We start from the raw sequence: 17,138 nt of genomic DNA on the forward strand, positions 1-17,138 counted from the left end.
CTCTCTACAATCCATCTAGCACTTTGCAGCCTGATTAAGCTCTCTAAAATCACAGTTTTCACTCTTAACATTCTGCTAACAAAACTTCAAAGATTTCTTCTTGCCTATGTGAAAAATGGACATGACTGAAGCCATATTAAAATGGAGCTGGAGTGGCCATTGGAGAGCAATTGCCTTACCCACTTGCCTTTGTTTGAACTGAGCAAAAACCTTTGACTGGGTCAGAAGTGACAACTGTTTTATAAGCAATTGCCTGTAGACATCAACAGGCCAACAGGCAAGTTGACTTTCTTGACACTAGAAAGTGAGAGAAAAATAAACTTTCTGTGTGTTAAACCACTGAGATTCAGTGTTTGCAGAGCCTAACCTATCCTGACTAAAATCAGTAGTAAAGTCATATTTCTTTTTCTTTCTTTCTTTCTTTCTTTCTTTCTTTCTTTCTTTCTTTCTTTCTTTCTTTCTTTCTTTCTTTCTTTCTTTCTTTCTTTCTTTCTTTCTTTCTTTCTTTTTTTCTTTCTTTCTTTCTTTCTTTCTTTCTTTCTTTCTTTCTTTCTTTCTTTCTTTCTTTCTTTCTTTCTTTCCTTCCTTCCTTCCTTCCTTCCTTCCTTCCTTCCTTCCTTCCTTCCTTCCTTCCTTCCTTCCTTCCTTCCTTCCTTCCTTCCTTCCTTCCTTCTTCTTTCTTTCTTTCTTTTCTTCATTTTATTTTTTAGTAAGTTCACACCTGTAACTTCTCTCAGACTTCATGTTCACATCTGGTTAGAAAAAAAAAAAGGATGCTATTGTAAACCCTCCTAGAGCTGATGGGAGGTCAAATGAAATCATGTGAAATTGTGTTAACAGGTATAAGAGATCCATTATTTTTAGGCATCCATCAATACTGCCTAAGTGAGGAAAAACAAAATAGTAATCACTCCTTAATGACTTCATCATGACCTTGAATGGCTTTGCCATCTTATGGCCTAGAAAATCTTTTTGTCACAGAAGAAGCCCATCCTTTCTTTCTCTGGATAGGTCATAATTTTCCATCTCTGTAAATAGTCTTCTTGTGGTGGGCCATTAAGCTTGCACAGATAAAAATTAGGCATTATATCAGGATGATAAAGTAAGAAATGGAATCTTCTCTAAATAGCTCATTCTACATTTTTCATGGTCTAATTGAAAGAAAAGAAACAGCTCAGTTCACCACCATTATTTGAGGACCTAATGTGTATCAGCTGTCCTGAAAAGCTTTAACTGTACTGATCTCAGAATTTTCAGCAGCTTCTTCTGTGTAGAGGATGGTGTTTCCTCATCTCTCAGTGTGTAGCTTTAGAAAGGAATGAAATGACTACGTTTGAGCATATAATAGCTAACATTTATTGAACACTTTACTCTAGGCCATTCACTTTTCTTAAAGGCCTCCCAAACATTTCGCCACTTGTCACCACAACCCTCTGCACAGCTCCATTATTAGCATCGCTGTTGGATGAGGAAGACAAGGCACAGGTGGGCAGGGGTAGCAATGGGGCCCAACCCCAGCAGTCTGGCTTCAGTGCCTCATGAAAATGCTGGGGAAGGTTCCAGAGCCAGAACTTGCCTGGGGGTGACTAAGCTACTTCTACAATCAGGTGGACTGAGGGGTCCAGAGAGAAGCTACGTTCAGTCACAAAAAAATAAAGTTAACATTTCTTGTCCACTTGAGTACATGGCTCGAAACATTCTTACCTAGTATAGCAACAAGAAATTACTTCAAAGATGACATGGGCACATTTGGAGGCTTTAATGGACATGCTCCTTCCCACTCCTTGATAAACCTCCCCGACCCCAGGCAACAAGATGGCATTACTGCATCTGCCTAGATATAGAGAACTATATCAGTGCAGATAGAGAGAAACAAGCCAACCTCAGGCTTCCAAAATACCTTATGGAGGATATCATAAATAGTGTGAAGAGAAATGGATTTTTCCCTTGCAAGAGAATGTCTTTTGAGCATTAAGAGGCAGAGAACAAGTAATAATAGACTTAGAAAAACACAATGCATAGTCAGTTTCCCCATGGCAGAGAAAGGAGGCTACGGGGCCTGGAGCGTCAGGCTGTGGAGCAGAGTGGGAGCAGACACTGAGGAAAGGATGTCACCATCCTGCCTGCAAAGGCTAGCTCAGAAAGAGAGCAGGAGACAGCACCTGCTAAATTTGGGTGCACAGGATTAGAGGGTGCAGAGGTCCACTTGCTGATAGGAACCAGGAAATGGCAGTCCCTGGGGGCGTACAGTTATAATGCCATGTATGTAGAGAGAGGACTAGAGACCCTGTTTTCTATAGGTCTGAGTTGGGAGAAGCATTCAGTGTTTTCATTTCCAGTAAGGACATGGAAATTTTGCTGGGATTGAGAGAGGGGAAGAGGGAGATGTGATTACCGTGTACCTGATAGAAATGCGACAAAGTGGGGCCTCAGAAAGCAATGACCTGGGTCACATGGATCAAGGCAAGTGTCTGGAACAAGGTGACCACTTCTGAAGACTAGACAGGACCCTTCATCTCATTTGACACAAACCTGTCCAGATTCCTCCCGAGTTCAGACCCCCTGCCTTACCGTTCCACGCCTGTGGGACCACACTGTAAAAACACAATCCTTAGAGCTTAGATGCCTTACCTGAGTTAGAAAATGGGAAAAACTTCACAGGCTGAAAACTGAAATTCTGAGTTTACTCTGCATTAATTATGATTAGAGTTTCTGTCATCAGATGTATTGGTAATGCAAAGAGGAATTTAGTTGAGGAAGTTCCTTTTTCAAATGCCAGAGTACATAGCCTGGGAATTGCATGACATTCTAGTGGGGCCAACCCATACCATCTGTGCCTTTCTTAGTGACATAGGGTGAAACTGGGCCTGGTCAAGCCTAACCAGGGTAGGGGACTAGAAAGTAGAATGATAGGTCTGCATAGCAGAAATAGGCAGTAAGTAGCAGACCTGTAATTTTTTTTTTTTTTGTCTGAGCAAAGCTAGTAGTAATTTCCTTATGAACAATATAGGGAAAATGGAAATTTCATGGCCAGGATTCTCACCTGATTCTAATATCACCCATTATATACATACAAGTGCCTGCTTGCATATGTCTTGGCAGTAGGCTATCTGCAGCTGATAGAGCTCCACCCAGTGAACTGTCAGTCACAGAAGTATCAGCTGGGGAGAGGGATGGAAAGGAAACAAACAAGCGCATGGAGGTAATTGGTCACAGCATCTGCCAGTCACCCTAGAGACCAGTCCACAGAGTTCCACCTGGTGCGAGGAGTGAAGTTGGAAGGAAAGCAGAGAGACTAGAGAGCAGGACAGAGAGAAACCACAGAGCCCTGTGCTAGTGAGAGAGAAAGGAGCCTAGAGAAGAGGGAAGCTGGCAAGAGAGGAGATGGAACCACGAGCAGAGGGAGTGCCTGGGGAGCAGAGGCTGGAGCTGGTGGCCAGAGACTGAGATGGGCAGATGGGAGTCTAGCGCTCAACCTACTGCTGTGAGAATAAAGCTTGGTATGAGTCCCCTTTAACCTCAAACATTCTGTGATAGTTATTGGGTCTTGTCAAATTCATAGTAAACTTGCTCAGAGCAGGGAACCCCCACCTCTTGAAGCTACAAACAGCCAAAGTATTCAACTATGGAAACTCAAAACGAACATACTGAGTGCAACTAATTGGAAGAGAACAGCAAAAAAAATGAACGATGTAAATGCAAGCAGCCTCCTTGTTATAATTTGCAGGAGATACAGTGGAAAGTCAGGGAAAGAAGGGTCCTCAATGCCAGGGAGGGCATCACTTCTATTATCCTGGGGTTCCAAGGCAGGAAGGGAGAAAAGCAAGTCCTGAATGGGTGTGATGGGACAAGGGGAATGTTCATGGAAGCTGGCAAGTGGGCAAGCAGAAGCTGAAGTAACAGTCACTCAAGGTGAAAATGCTGGTACTCATAGTTTGAAACTACTCTCTCCACCCCTTGGAAATGCCTGTTGATATGGAGATGCACTAAAGCCAGGTGAGAGATTCCGGAAATATTGCAGTTTTACCACAGATAGGACAAGAGGAATGTTCATGGAAACTAGCAAATGGGCAAACAGAAGCTGGAAACAACAGTTACTCAAAGTGAAAATGCTGGTACTCATAATTTGAAGGAGTTCTTAGAAATGAGTTGTCAACCAAAATGCAATGAAAACAGGTATATGATACTTAAGCTTTTTAAATGGGGCTCTTGCTAAATCCTAGTGTGAGATAATTAGGATATGGGTCAAACTGGAATTTGCTTTTGTTATATTAATGGAGGAGAGGTATATTAAGAAAATTAACAGTTAAGACAGTAGGCAAGAGTGTGTGATAACAAAGGAAACAGATTGTCCAATCACCCTCAAGAACTTAGAAGAAACCATTTACATATAAACAATAGTTAGACTAATCACATATCATTTGTAACTACCCTCTGAAGGAAATCAATGAAAGATTATTGTGAAGTTGAGCAGTCTTGGTTCCTGTTTCTGCCCCCACCTGAGAATGATAAAACTGAGTGTATTTGCATTCTTTTATAATTTAGGCAATTTGCTAATTCAGACAATTTCCCTCCCAGTTACTTTGAATTAATTTTCTCATCATTAAGAATCAGAGATTCAGGAATCATTGCTAGTAAATTCACTGGCAAAATTAAAGGCTATTATGAAGAGTTTCATCCTTGTCTTCCACTCTGACAGGTTTATATTTAGGTCCCCCATCACTTTCTGATGAGCCAAGTCCCATCCTCCTTGAAAACTTCTGGTAGATTCTTGAAGCCCTTGTAAACACTTAGTACTTAGGGAAGCAACTGAGGAGGTGAACTGGATGGGCTCTTGAAAGTATGAGCAAGGAAAGCAGGGCCTGACCTGAGGACCTTGAAGCCAAGACCATTTAGGGTTAATCACATGAAGCCCATGGAAGAGGAAGGGGGATGAACTCACCTCTGACTTTCCTCTGATAACCAAGGACACACTGAGAGGGAGGAGTAGGTTAGAGCAGCAGGGAACAGGGGCAATAGTTTGGGGTTGGAGAAGGCAAGGAGCGAAAGGCTCTAAGCCTGTGAAGGAAGGGCTAGTAAGATCTAGACAGGGATGTCTTGTCTGCCACCAAGAGAGCTTTGGGGTTCAGACAACAACTGAAATGCTACATAGGAAACCAAGTTAGAAGCCCAGGCATGTAGACTGAGAGAGCTGAGACTAGGTGGGGCTGCAGCCCGGTGATACAGATTCCCCAAGGCGAAGCCAGGTGCCAGGTTCTAGCCCGTGGTGCCGCAACCAAATCCATGCCCCACACACGGGAATTTATGACTTACTATTGTCATGCTGGTCTAGAAATGGGCTAAGGAGCTGCTGAATGAACCTGTAGAGAAGGACCTTGGTGAGGACGGACCAGGCGTGGCAGGGCCGGCATACAGAGTTGTGCTTAACAGGACCCCACCTCGATCCCTGAGAAAGCAAGCTCTCTGTTGTTAAGTCTGACAAAACACAGGCATTTGACACAAACAGAACACCATGCTTCTTTTATGCCATACTTATTGAGTATGCTCAGTATGTTGCTGGTTTCTGGAGAGAATTTGAAATAAACATCTGACCCCCTTTTCACCCAAGGAGTTTAATGACACATACTGAAAATAGCAGTTGAAGACAGACTTGGATTAAATGGTAAAGGGAGAGTTAAAGTCCATGATACTACTGTAACTCTAAAGGAGGGATGAGTGGAGGGGGGCTTCATGGAGGAAGCAATCCAAGAGAAGACTCAGAAAGTGGGTAGAATTTAGATAAGCATAGATGAAGAGCAAAGGCAATTCCCTTTGACAGGATACACCATGGGTTGTGAGAATTAAATGAAATACTTCACAGAAGTCACTTAGAAAGACCTCTAGCACCAAGAAAGCCCACAGCAAATGAGATATATGGTTATTGCTGTTGCTGTTAGTTCTGCTACTTTTACTGCTGTTACCATTTTTATTTTTTATGATATTTTTATTGCTTTTGGTAAAGGCAATGGAGATTAAAAGGACACATTTGGGAGATAGTTCTGACTTTCTTCTTGAGAAGAATGTGGGATAAAAGATCAGAGTGAACAAGAGTTTGCATCGAACTGTTGTGCATCAAAACTGCTTGTGCTCAAAGGGGACCATGGGAAAAATTTACACTGAGACATTTAAGCTAGGTTCCCACAAACACCACCGCTGACTGCCAGGTCACTAGAGATCACTGGGTTGTAGTCAATGATTGCATTTCTCAAAAACTGAAGCAGAACATTTCTAAGTTCCTAGGCAGAACTAAATCTCTCTCTGCTTCGTTCCTTGTCCAGGGGTCCAGCTGTTTGATAGCAAACACATCAATAGGAATGAGATAAAAATGATGATTCTCTTTGAGTGTAAAGATGTATTCACATACATTCTTGCTCACTGTTGGAGTGAGAACAGGTCACAAACATGAGTGGAGAGTGAACAGGAGTTTGTCCAAACACGCAAAACATCCCTTCAGGAGCTGTATTCAGAAAAAGGCAAATGAGATTTCAGCTGAGAGTGATTATTGCCTGAGTCTCTGAACAACTGTCTTATTGCTGATTATTATCCCTTTTGCAAGGGCCAGTCTCTCTTCATTCTGTCTGCTGTCATGTTCTATAAATCTCAAAGAGGCTGCAGAGGCAGAGTAACTGAGAGGAGCCATGTGCTTCCTGGGTGTACAAACCTGCTTCTCCAAGATAGACTCCCTGGGTCAGAAGGCTGATTTCAGAGAGGGGATTATTCAGTCAGCAGTAAATGGCAATAAACTCTAATATCAGTTTCTATTTTCTAGTGGAACTGGGCATCTGAGGGCTGTGCATGTGTATGTATGAGGAGGTGGGTCCATGGGGCTGAGTCTTGTACAGCCTAAGTGACTTGTCCAGGCCCTGCTTTGCCACATTGTCTCTTGGTTCTTGAGTAGCATCAGCCTGCCTTCCAGGACAGCTCCCTGCTGAAAGTTTTCTTCTCACTGTTAGCAAAGAAGCAAATGAAGCAAAGCTCCAGTAGAGAGGTGGATATTACAGTAACTCTACTTCACTGGGTAAAAAAGAAATCATTTCAAGAACACCCAGAGGATTAAAAAAAAAAAACTGCTAGAATTTTCTTTAAGTATTTACCTGTTTGGTATAAAATACCAGTTTGAGACCTGAGAATTATTGCAATGACTGAATGCACCATCAGGCACCATATGAAATAGCCTGATATCCAAGCACTCTGACTTAAGAAGCAGGAAATTGTTGTTTCCCAGATGCCAGGATTGTCCTGGACCATGATCTTGCTGCAGAAGAGGAAACAGTATTCGCTTAATGAGTATCGTTTCCTCAATACAGCTCTTGGATGTTTTGAAGGTAACACATCAAACTTTGATTTCCTCATTTGTTCTAGAAGGCAACTTGTTGCAAGCAGGGACACCACCAACTACAGTCAAAGACCCTATTTATCACTGATGTTCAATGAAAAAAAATCAACAAAGTGTAGTCTTTCCTTCCTCACTTAGCACTGTCTCTCTCATTGCATCAGGCACTGTGCGGGGATGTAGGCTTTCCACACCTTGATGTTCCTAGCAAAAAACTCCAAGCAATAACCCCTACAAGAAAATAGACATTCCAAGCACTACCATAGGCTTAATCAAAAGTGCTTTCACCTGCGGAGAGGGGGAAATAAAAAAATTATCCACTCAAAAACGTTACTCATTATTAACACATTTTTAGCAGCAGCAGAAAAAAAGACCAGTATTCATAAGAAACTACAATATAGGTCCTTGCACGATATGAAAATCTCACTGTTTTAATTTATCCATTTTTTTTAACTCTTAGTAGTTAAGTAGTAAAGAAAATAAACAGCACCCATTCACAATATTGGCTATGCTAATTTAACTGGGTCTCTTGAATTCCACTTGTCTCCTTATTTAAAATCAGTGTGCTGACTGGAAGGCAGGACACTCACCTTAAAGGAGTGGTAGAGGGAGCCCCATTCCTCTCCTTCCACTACCTCAGTAAAAGTCCCCGGTTCAGTGCAAAGGACAGGGAGAGAATCCAGCGTCTGCGTGGTCCCGTTGCCATCAGGGCTGCCCTCTGTGAGGTTGGCTGGCATGGCTCAGGAGGAGTTGAGACTGGCTGTCCCTGCGCCTGCCACCCAGTAAGAGTCCTTCCAGAGAGCCGGGCAGCAGCTGCGGCTCTGCACCTCCTCTGCCTCCCAAGGCTTCTGGCCGTAGCTCGGCTGAGCAGAGAGCCCTCCCAGAGCCCACCTCCCTGAAGTGCTCTGCCTGACAACGGAGAATCCACGTGCTGCTCTCCTCCTTGGCAGTTACTGTCTGGTAGCCAGCCCAGCCAGTCACCCAACAGTCAGGGCCAGCGCCGAACACACACCCAGAGAGCAGGTCGGAGCCCCCACAAGGGTCCACGTGGCTCCCTGGACAGGCCCAACTGTGCTGCTTTTCTGAACTTCCAGAAAGGATCCCCCACCCACACCCCCTGACTCCTGCTCCAGCTTAAACAGTACAGGAATTTGCACTAAAGAGCAGTTCAATTAATTCAGGTCACATTTGTACTTCTGAAATCAAATCATAATTATGTGATATTGTTTCAGCTGAGGTGGTCTTCTGACTTACAATCCTCAGCCGGCTGTTTACTTAGTAGCCTGCACATTATTTCAGTAAATGTGGGCAAATAACATGTTTGTGTTTCACACCAGGGTTCTACTCTGGGGTTTCACGGGGCAGTTCTCAAAAAGGCCTAGGGTCTGTGTTTGTCAGTAAACCAGGACCCTTCCTGCTGTGACTGGGAGTGATGCCTGGTAAACATTCTCACCTCAGTGTTTGGTGTCCAAAACAACCCTGTGGGGTATGAAGGGAACCTATCTTTATGTTCTCATCTTATTTTATACGGGCTCTCTGAAGTGAAATGATGCGCCCAAGGTCCCCCAGCTGAGAGTGGCAATGAGGTGATAATCATCTCTTCAGAAATTGCTAGCAGTGCTTTTACAGAAACAGACACTGATTTGCATTGAGTCTCAAATGCCTATGGAGACATGAAGTTAACATGAGTAGGCTGCTCCTGGGATTGGCAGGGAGCTTGACCTCGTTTCTGGGCTCTACCTTCTCAAGACCCAGATTGAGCTTCCGGACATCCGTAGTCTCAGAGGAGCAGCAAGAGAGGAAGGGAACCCTTCCATTCTTTTATTTTTGGGCTGCCAGGTTTTGTTCTGTCTTTCTCAGCACTAGGAAGTCACAGTTAACCTCCATTCTGGAGATAACAAAGACATGAAATTTAGATCACTCTCCTAGGACTGAAGTGTTGCCTTCCTTAAATTATATCCAACTAGAGCCCAAAAGAATTTCCAGATAAAGAAGGGAATATGGGTCACAAAACTCCAACACTACCTTCTGTGGTCTCTGCCCTGGGGGTGGGTCAGTAGTTCGTGCTGCTCTCCTGACCTCAGGGAGGTGAGGCCCTCAGTTTAGGTCTTGTCCTTGAGAACACAGCAGCTCCTGGGCTGGGGCATCTCGGTAAGAACACACCGAGACTTGGAGATACTGAAAGAGAAATTTGCTCAAACTGCTCTGAAATTGCTTTATGGGGTATCATTTACTCTTCATACTCCTGGGGCACATTCAGGCTGCTGGGCTGTGCAGAAGTGGCATATGGGGAGTTTCACCTTTTATTTTTCTGTTCACCTGTGTCCCTGGTACATGCCCAGTTCCTCAGACTCTCCGCCTTCCTGATACATCAGTCAAGTATTTAACTTGGAGGAAGGCACCTCACATCAAGCAAGGCAGGCAGTGAAAGGCCCCCCTGCCTCACTACCCGGGTCACTCTCCACTCTTCCTGGGTCACTCTCGACTGCCTAGTAGCTGATGAGACATGGGCAGTGTTCCTGCCCCGATGGAGACTCTGAAGGCCTCAGCTGAAGCAAATGGCTGCTGTGGCCAATGTTGGGGGCCACACGGAATCAGGCTGGCTCTGCTTCCAGCTGGCCTTCCATTGCCAAAGTGGGTTGGATATACAGAATTTCCCCTAATCTCAGGGCACAGATAAGCATTATACCTAATGGACAATCTAAGAGGACATGCTGGCCATTGTTGACCAGATGTCAACAAAAGGACAGCAGGCTGCTGACTCCCACAAGACCCTCTGCCAGGGGCTCCAGATGACCCACCCTACAGTGCTCTTCTCCTCCAAGCAACTGGTGTCCACCTCTTTGGGCTTGATAGGGATTCCCTTGAGCTACAGCTAATGAGATTTTATAAATACTGAGGGAAAGGAATACACCAATTTGTTTTGAAATATTACCTTGACATATTTTGATCACTGTGAAGAAGTGGGATTTTCTTGGTTTTCATTTTGAGGCTTTTTGTATGTATTCTTTGCCCTCGATTCTCAACTGCTTTCCTTTCTAGATAAAAGTCACCTTTCCCTGGTTACTGGCTCCCTTCTTCAGCTCTACTCTGTAAACCTTTGCTCAAAATCAGTCTCATATTGGCCACATTCCCCTTGGGGTTATCCTAGTAGGAGCATTTATTTCTTAAATCTTAACCTTCCTAGGATGAAAAGCTTTGTCTCTGGGACAGGAATTTCAGCTTTAGCAAACAAAATAATAGGTTTGGAAGAGAGATGCTCAAGGTTTCACAAATTCCCCACAGCATCCTCCTTCATGCATTTATTCTGGGAGCCCTGGCTACAATATTTATGTCCTTGAACAAATACATTGTTTTCCTTAAATGCTGAAAGGAGAGAGTTCTGAAGCTTTAGAATAAATATTGTAAGCAAAATATTTAAATGTGACTTTTATACATGTATTTCTTTTCTTCTTCCAGAGTCACTTGGAATATATGTATTTTTAATGGTTATTGGGGTCCATCTCAACAGGGGTTGCCATTCTGTCTCATTGCAGTGTAGAAGTTCAAAGGTTGCTCATTAGTCCTATGTAAATTAGACAGAGAGTTCTGGACCTCCCAAGTGTTTCCTAACCTTCCCACAACTCATTTGCTTTTGAAATTTCCATGTGACCTGGGCTACCTGTGAACTGGACCAAAAGCTGGCTCTCCTGCTTACTTTCTGTGAGTCCATGGACACCCCAAGGCTCACTTTCCACATCTGTCAGCTGGGAAGACAGCAGTGCCTGCCTCGTGAGGGTGTGAGGGGGATTAGGTGGGGTAATGTTTGTCCGTGAATGCTAATTGTCTTCCTTCTTCTCAATTTTTTTTTTTTGATGTGTGTAAACTTTTCTGGACTCTTTGTTTAGTCTCCTAATTCCTGAAGGGCCAAAGCTGTCCCTTTCCTTTTTACATCCTCTGACAACACTGGCCTTTACCTGAGCCCTGTGATCCAGGAAAACAACAGAAATGAACCATTTTCTGTGTGTAGGTTGCAGAATCAGCGTGTTTCAAGTAACCATGTTGTTCCCCTAGGACTCAGATCAGAGTTACTGGTGCCCTCTCGTGGGCCATTGGCATCTATAACAAAGCCAGTGACAGACCCTACAATCCCTTTCTTTGCCTCATACATGGTTAGTTAAACTGTTCAGTCCCCACTGATCAATCGGAACAAAGTGCTGGTTAAACAACTTTGCTTAAGATTCTGTCCTTTCCCCCAGGCTGAACTTTGTTCGCCTCAGCCTGAGCCAGCGTAAACCTCTCAAGTGCCCTTCACCAGCTCAGCTGACTGTGCCGGAAAACACTGACCCCTCTACCATCAGACCGCGCCACCGCTTTCACCCTCTTCTCCACACCTGCTTCTTTCCAGCCTCATAATCCTTCTTTCGCCTGACCCTCCAGACACTGGTAGATCTCTATGGAGCCTTCTTCCTATCGCAGAAGTGCCTTTTCCCCCTCTTGCCACAATCCTTTCAGGTAAAGTCTCTTCTTACCAAAGTCCCCAATTGTTTTTTGGCACCTAGAAACTGCTCAAAAGTCCATGTTTTATTGAATTGAAAAATGTTACTGGTCATAAAAAAAATCTCTTCAGCAATTGCTCAATGAGGGATACATTATATCAGGGGCTGTGGGAAAGCTCATGGTTTGGTTGGAGAGAACAGACATAAAACACTGCAGCTTAAATCACAGAAGGAAATTAAAATAATACAAAAGCAGTAGATGTCACAGGCAGAGTGACTGATCTCCAAGTGTGTAGTAAAGAAGAATTAATATTCCGAGTTCAGAGGAAGCAAAGATCATGGTTTTGAGGTTGAAATTTGGGTTTTAGTAATTTTAGTTTAGATGAAGCACCCAACTTTTCTTTTTCCACTGGTTTGGAAAATGGTGAAGAAGTGTGGATTTAGGATGAAGGTAATTAACTTCCTCCTGTGGGATTTTGATCCTCTGATATCAGAGTGTTCCACTGACTGCAGAGACTAAATTTTTCAGCGTTAAGGTACTAATAGACACTCCACCCATTGTGACTTTTCTCTCCAAGTATGAGCTGATGGTTTAAGCTTGAAGCAGTCATGATGCCACACACATTATCTAAGTCACGTATAACACAGCAGCTGCACTTGGACATTTATTCTCAAAGTGCCTCCTTAGAATCTATGTAAATACGGATGGGTTAGAGGAGTTTTAATTATAGAGGTGGGAGCAGGAAGGGAAGAGGGGTAATTCCACCTAATCACTGTGCTAGGTGCTTGACATATGTTACAACACTTAATTCCCAGAATATTGCTTCAAATGGGTACAAGTTTCCCCATTTTAAAGGTGCGGAGAGCTCCTGCTAAAAGGGAGCTTTTTGAAGTAGAAAAATGGAATTAGAAACAATCTTTGATTCTCCTACCAGTTAATTTCTGCAGCCCCTTTATTTTTGCCTTGCATTCTGATGTTGTGGTGAGGGCTCTAGATCATTTGTGTGAAATAATGTATCCTCTGAGAGAAAATTGCTTTGAAAGCAAAGAGAAATCCTTGGGATCCTGGAGAAAAGATAAATGTCGTACTACATTTGGTAATTGCTTGCTCTAATAGGTCTGGGAGGTTATACATGTTATAATGATTAAGAGATATATTCCCTAAAAAACAGAATGCAATGTTTTACTTTAAAGAGGACACTGGAGGAAATATAACTTAGCAGTCCATGCTTTTAGGGTTGTATTTTTCTAATAATAACAGTAAAACTTGCTTGCTCAAAATAAACACCTGAACACGCGAAGTTGCAGGTTATATTAACTGCTAATGTTTTCCTCAGTCCCCAAGTGAGACCATAGTACACACTCTGCTTTGCATTCTGCTTTTGATTTCACATATTGTAGGCTTTTATATCAACAAAAGTAATGGTTACTTCCACTGTCTCTCTGTAATGCTATATGTGATGTTGGCATGATTTATTCAGTTATCCCCATATTGAAATTTACCTTTTGTCTGATTTTACAGAAACTGTGCATCAAATAATCACCTTTGAGCACTTATCTGATAATTTCCTCAAAAGATTCTGTTGAGATACAATTGCTTCTGCTACTTAATCTAGTCTTTCTTTATCCGAACTCTCAGATTTTTTGCTTAACATTTATTTTCCTCTTTCATGTTTAAGGCAATGAATTTTCCTTTACACATGCTTCTAGCTATGTAGACTCTGATGTATATTGTTCTTATTTTCCTCATTTCCTAAAATATATGTAACATGTTTTGATTTCTTCTTGGGCCAAAGAATTACTTGTGGGTGGCTTCCAAATGTTGATATTTTCATTTAGTTCAGTGTAATTTCATGCTTTTATTTATTTCTTGAATTATGTTTTGAAGATTTATATTTTGAAATATTATACATTTTCATATAATTGACTTTTGAAAAAATACATAGAATTCTACCTACAAGACACACACACACACACACACACACACACACACACACACACACAACACTTTAATATGCAACTTGTCAGGGCACCCTTATTACTTCTATTGTATAGAAGCTAATACTGTACTTCTTTAGAATCTCCATTTCCTTACATTTTATCTACTCAATTATTACAAAAGTAAACTTGAGAAGTTTGCATGTTTCCCATCAAAACTGAAATCTTACAAGTTTCTTCTTGTATTTCCTACAGGTTTTCCTCTGTATATTTTGATGTTGTATTATTGTCATGAAAATGTATATACATACTCATGTTGGATTATGTCAGTCAGCAAGTAAAAGTGACTCTTGTCACATTTAACATTTTCTCATTGGATTTTGGTTTCTTCTATATTGGTGGTATGGTCTTGTACAGTGAAAAATTGCTTTTGGGTGTAAGAAACAAAGATCTGAAAAAGAGTCCTTTAAGCAGAGTGGTTTATTTTTGTCTTCCTCCCAAGGAAGTTAGAGTTAAGTGGTGGTGGCAGGCCGGACTTGGTGAAGAGGTTCCATGAGGTCATCAGTGACCGAGTCTCCTCGTGTCTTTCTGCTCTGGCATCCCTGGTGAAAGGTTGGAATATGGACCATAAACAGCATATGGTTGTAGGTGGGCGCTCTAGTTCTATCATATTTGCACTCTAGCCAGTGGAACCGGAAGGGGAAAAACAAGAGAGTACTCAGCTATTTTTAAGTGAGCTTTCCTGCAAACCTCCCCGAGTATCTTCCACTTCTACTTCATCGGTTATATGGCCTCTACTATTTGCAAGAGAAGCTGGAAACATTGTCACTGCCCATGAAGAAGGTTCTTTAAGTAAGTCAGTTGAGCATGGTTATTAGGTTGATAGAGAGCAGTCCCTGACGTGTGCCTCTTTTCTTTGCCATTAATATCCTTTGCATGTATTTTCTCACCTTTCTTATCTTCCTTTATCTTTTCTTAGTCATTGACTTTAAGTATGTCTATAATTAGATTTCATTTATTTATTTTTGTTCAATATTAGAGTATCTTTCTTTTAATGAGAGGTTTAATAATTTATGTTTATTATTAAACATTTTGTGTTTGGTATCTATGTACTTCTTCATTCCTACCTCTGTTTTCTTTTACTATTAGTTTAAGGATTTTCTTTAATTTTTATGTTATTTCTACATTTTTTCTTTGAGTTGTAATTTTAAGTTTTCAGTTTATTTATTCTACGATGTGAAAGATAAACAAGTTTTTGTTCTACTAGCATATATGTTTTTATGACTCCAAGTAATTTGGTTAAACCTCAGTTTGTTTATTTACCAGCACTGGAAAGGAGACATTATTTGTTGAGTTCCCCTTGTGAAAAAGGGGAAAAGCGACTCGCACTTATTCCTTCTCACTCTGCTCTACCCACTTCTTCATAAACTGTTAACTGACACACATGGGAATTTTTGATGTGGTAGGTAAGTTAAATATCATGATAGTCTTTCAAGAAATATAACTGCACATTTCATCCAGATATAATATTTGCCAAATAAATTTATATCTAACTTGATTTTAAAATATATTCTTTGTCTACTTTTAGTATTTGTGTATCTTACTTTTGATTTATTAAGTCTAAATTTTGATTTTTCCCTCAATTAGCTAAGAATGTCTTTAAGTCATTGATTATTTACTACCCAACTTTTATATATTTGAGAACTCCTCTCATTGTTTTCCTCCAGTAAGTATAACTCAACTGTGTATAAAAAGTTGTCTGGCATAGAATGCTGTGGAGAAGAAACCTAGGACTTTGTTAATTTCCTTACTATATTAAGTAATTAATTATTACTTTTTAAGCTTGGGCTTCCTCACAGCATGGCAACTCCAGGGTAATTGAATATCATACAGGGTGGTTCTGGGATCCAGAAGTGAGTATTCCCATAAATAAGGTACAATTAGATGGCATTTTATGACCTAACCTTTGAAATAAAAAAACATCTCTATCAACTATCTTCTACTAGGCAAAACAGTCACAAACCAAATTAGGTTCAGAGATGAACATAGACCCAGTAGATCTTTATGGAATGCTCTATGCTTTAAAACCTCCACAAGAGGGGAAGCAGTTTGTCAGGGGTAGCTTGGATTGCCTAGTTTCAATGAAAGATCACTTAATTGTTTGACAAATAACCCACCTTACGATAAACAACACTAAAATGTCATGCATGTGATTTGATTCCAACTTATATAGTATTATTAACACTCCTCAGTTAATTTTTACTTTTAACTGTTATCATGGACTCAACACTTACAGATTAATCTTATCCTAATGGACCGTAGTTACTATTTTTCTGGTCACTTTTCTGCTGTTTGAATGCTCTGTTGCATAAGCTGTATCTCCAGTCCACCTACTTGTCACTACACTGTCTCCTAAATGTCTAAATAGATCACCACCCTCCAAACAGAAATTTTTCCAGGCCCATCATCTTTTCCCATCCCAAGATCTAGCACCCCTGCCTATAGGAAAGCTTTAATTTCCTTTAGGGAGAAAATATAAAGACTGAATGCAGACTATAGAGGCTGTGAGTTTATATCACGTATGCCCAGGAATGATGCTGGGCGTATCTGGGTAATTTCAGTGCCAAAATAAAGATTTTTCAAAGCCCTCAGTTCATGTTAATGATTTCAATTTCCACTTTTACGTATTTCCCAAATATAAGAGCTTCCCAGTCAATCATTTTCTCTTATCTAAACTACCAGCTTTTCTTTTCTTTTCTCTTGCATACAAAAAATTTGTACCAGAATCAAAACATCATGCTCCATATTGTCACACTAAACTCTACTTTAAATTCTAATGTTATAAGGAATCTAGAAATATCAGTGTCAAGGTATTTTTGCTGAAAACAAAATTAATAAGCCCAATCTCCTATCACTTAAGGTAAGATTCATTGCTCTAAACCTAATGGATGTTGACTGTATCAGGCATCTTATACATGTTAGGTGAAGAGGCAGTTCTGTCTGATTCACAAGACCACCTTGGCCTCCCCAGTAATGTCTTAATTTTTCACTGTTGCAGAGAATGCATCCAAGAGAGAAAAAAGAGAGATTAGGACTGTGAAGAGTAGAATGACAAGGAGGTATACAGTCCCTGATTTCAGCAGCTACAACCAGTTACAGAGTTTGGGTACAGCTGGTGAACCCTTACTCAAAATGCTCCTTGGCAACATACTCACTAGATCATCTGAGAAGGGGATAAAACTGCTGCCCCCGTTTCCCAGCAATCAAGATGGTGGAGTCAGCTGTTGGCTGGATGTAGAGTGACTGTTATGACCCTGGTTTGTATACAATCAAAGAAGGGCAGGAATAGT

The 17,138-nt window shown here is 41.4% G+C and overlaps 1 protein-coding gene across 2 annotated transcripts in view; it reads right to left on the reverse strand.

The window, feature by feature from the left end:
• Positions 1-8,109, reverse strand: part of NPSR1 (neuropeptide S receptor 1) — a 110,608-nt gene extending 102,499 nt beyond the window's left edge. For both annotated transcript variants that reach the window (XM_017653352.3, XM_017653347.3), the window contains exon 1: positions 7,963-8,109. In XM_017653352.3, the coding sequence (XP_017508841.2) occupies positions 7,963-8,109 (147 nt within the window). The remainder of the gene's footprint in view (positions 1-7,962) is intronic.
• Positions 8,110-17,138: the final 9,029 nt, after the last annotated feature.

The sequence above is a fragment of the Manis javanica genome, chromosome 6 (genome assembly GCF_040802235.1).
Source record: "Manis javanica isolate MJ-LG chromosome 6, MJ_LKY, whole genome shotgun sequence".
Taxonomy (NCBI): Eukaryota; Metazoa; Chordata; class Mammalia; order Pholidota; family Manidae; genus Manis; species Manis javanica.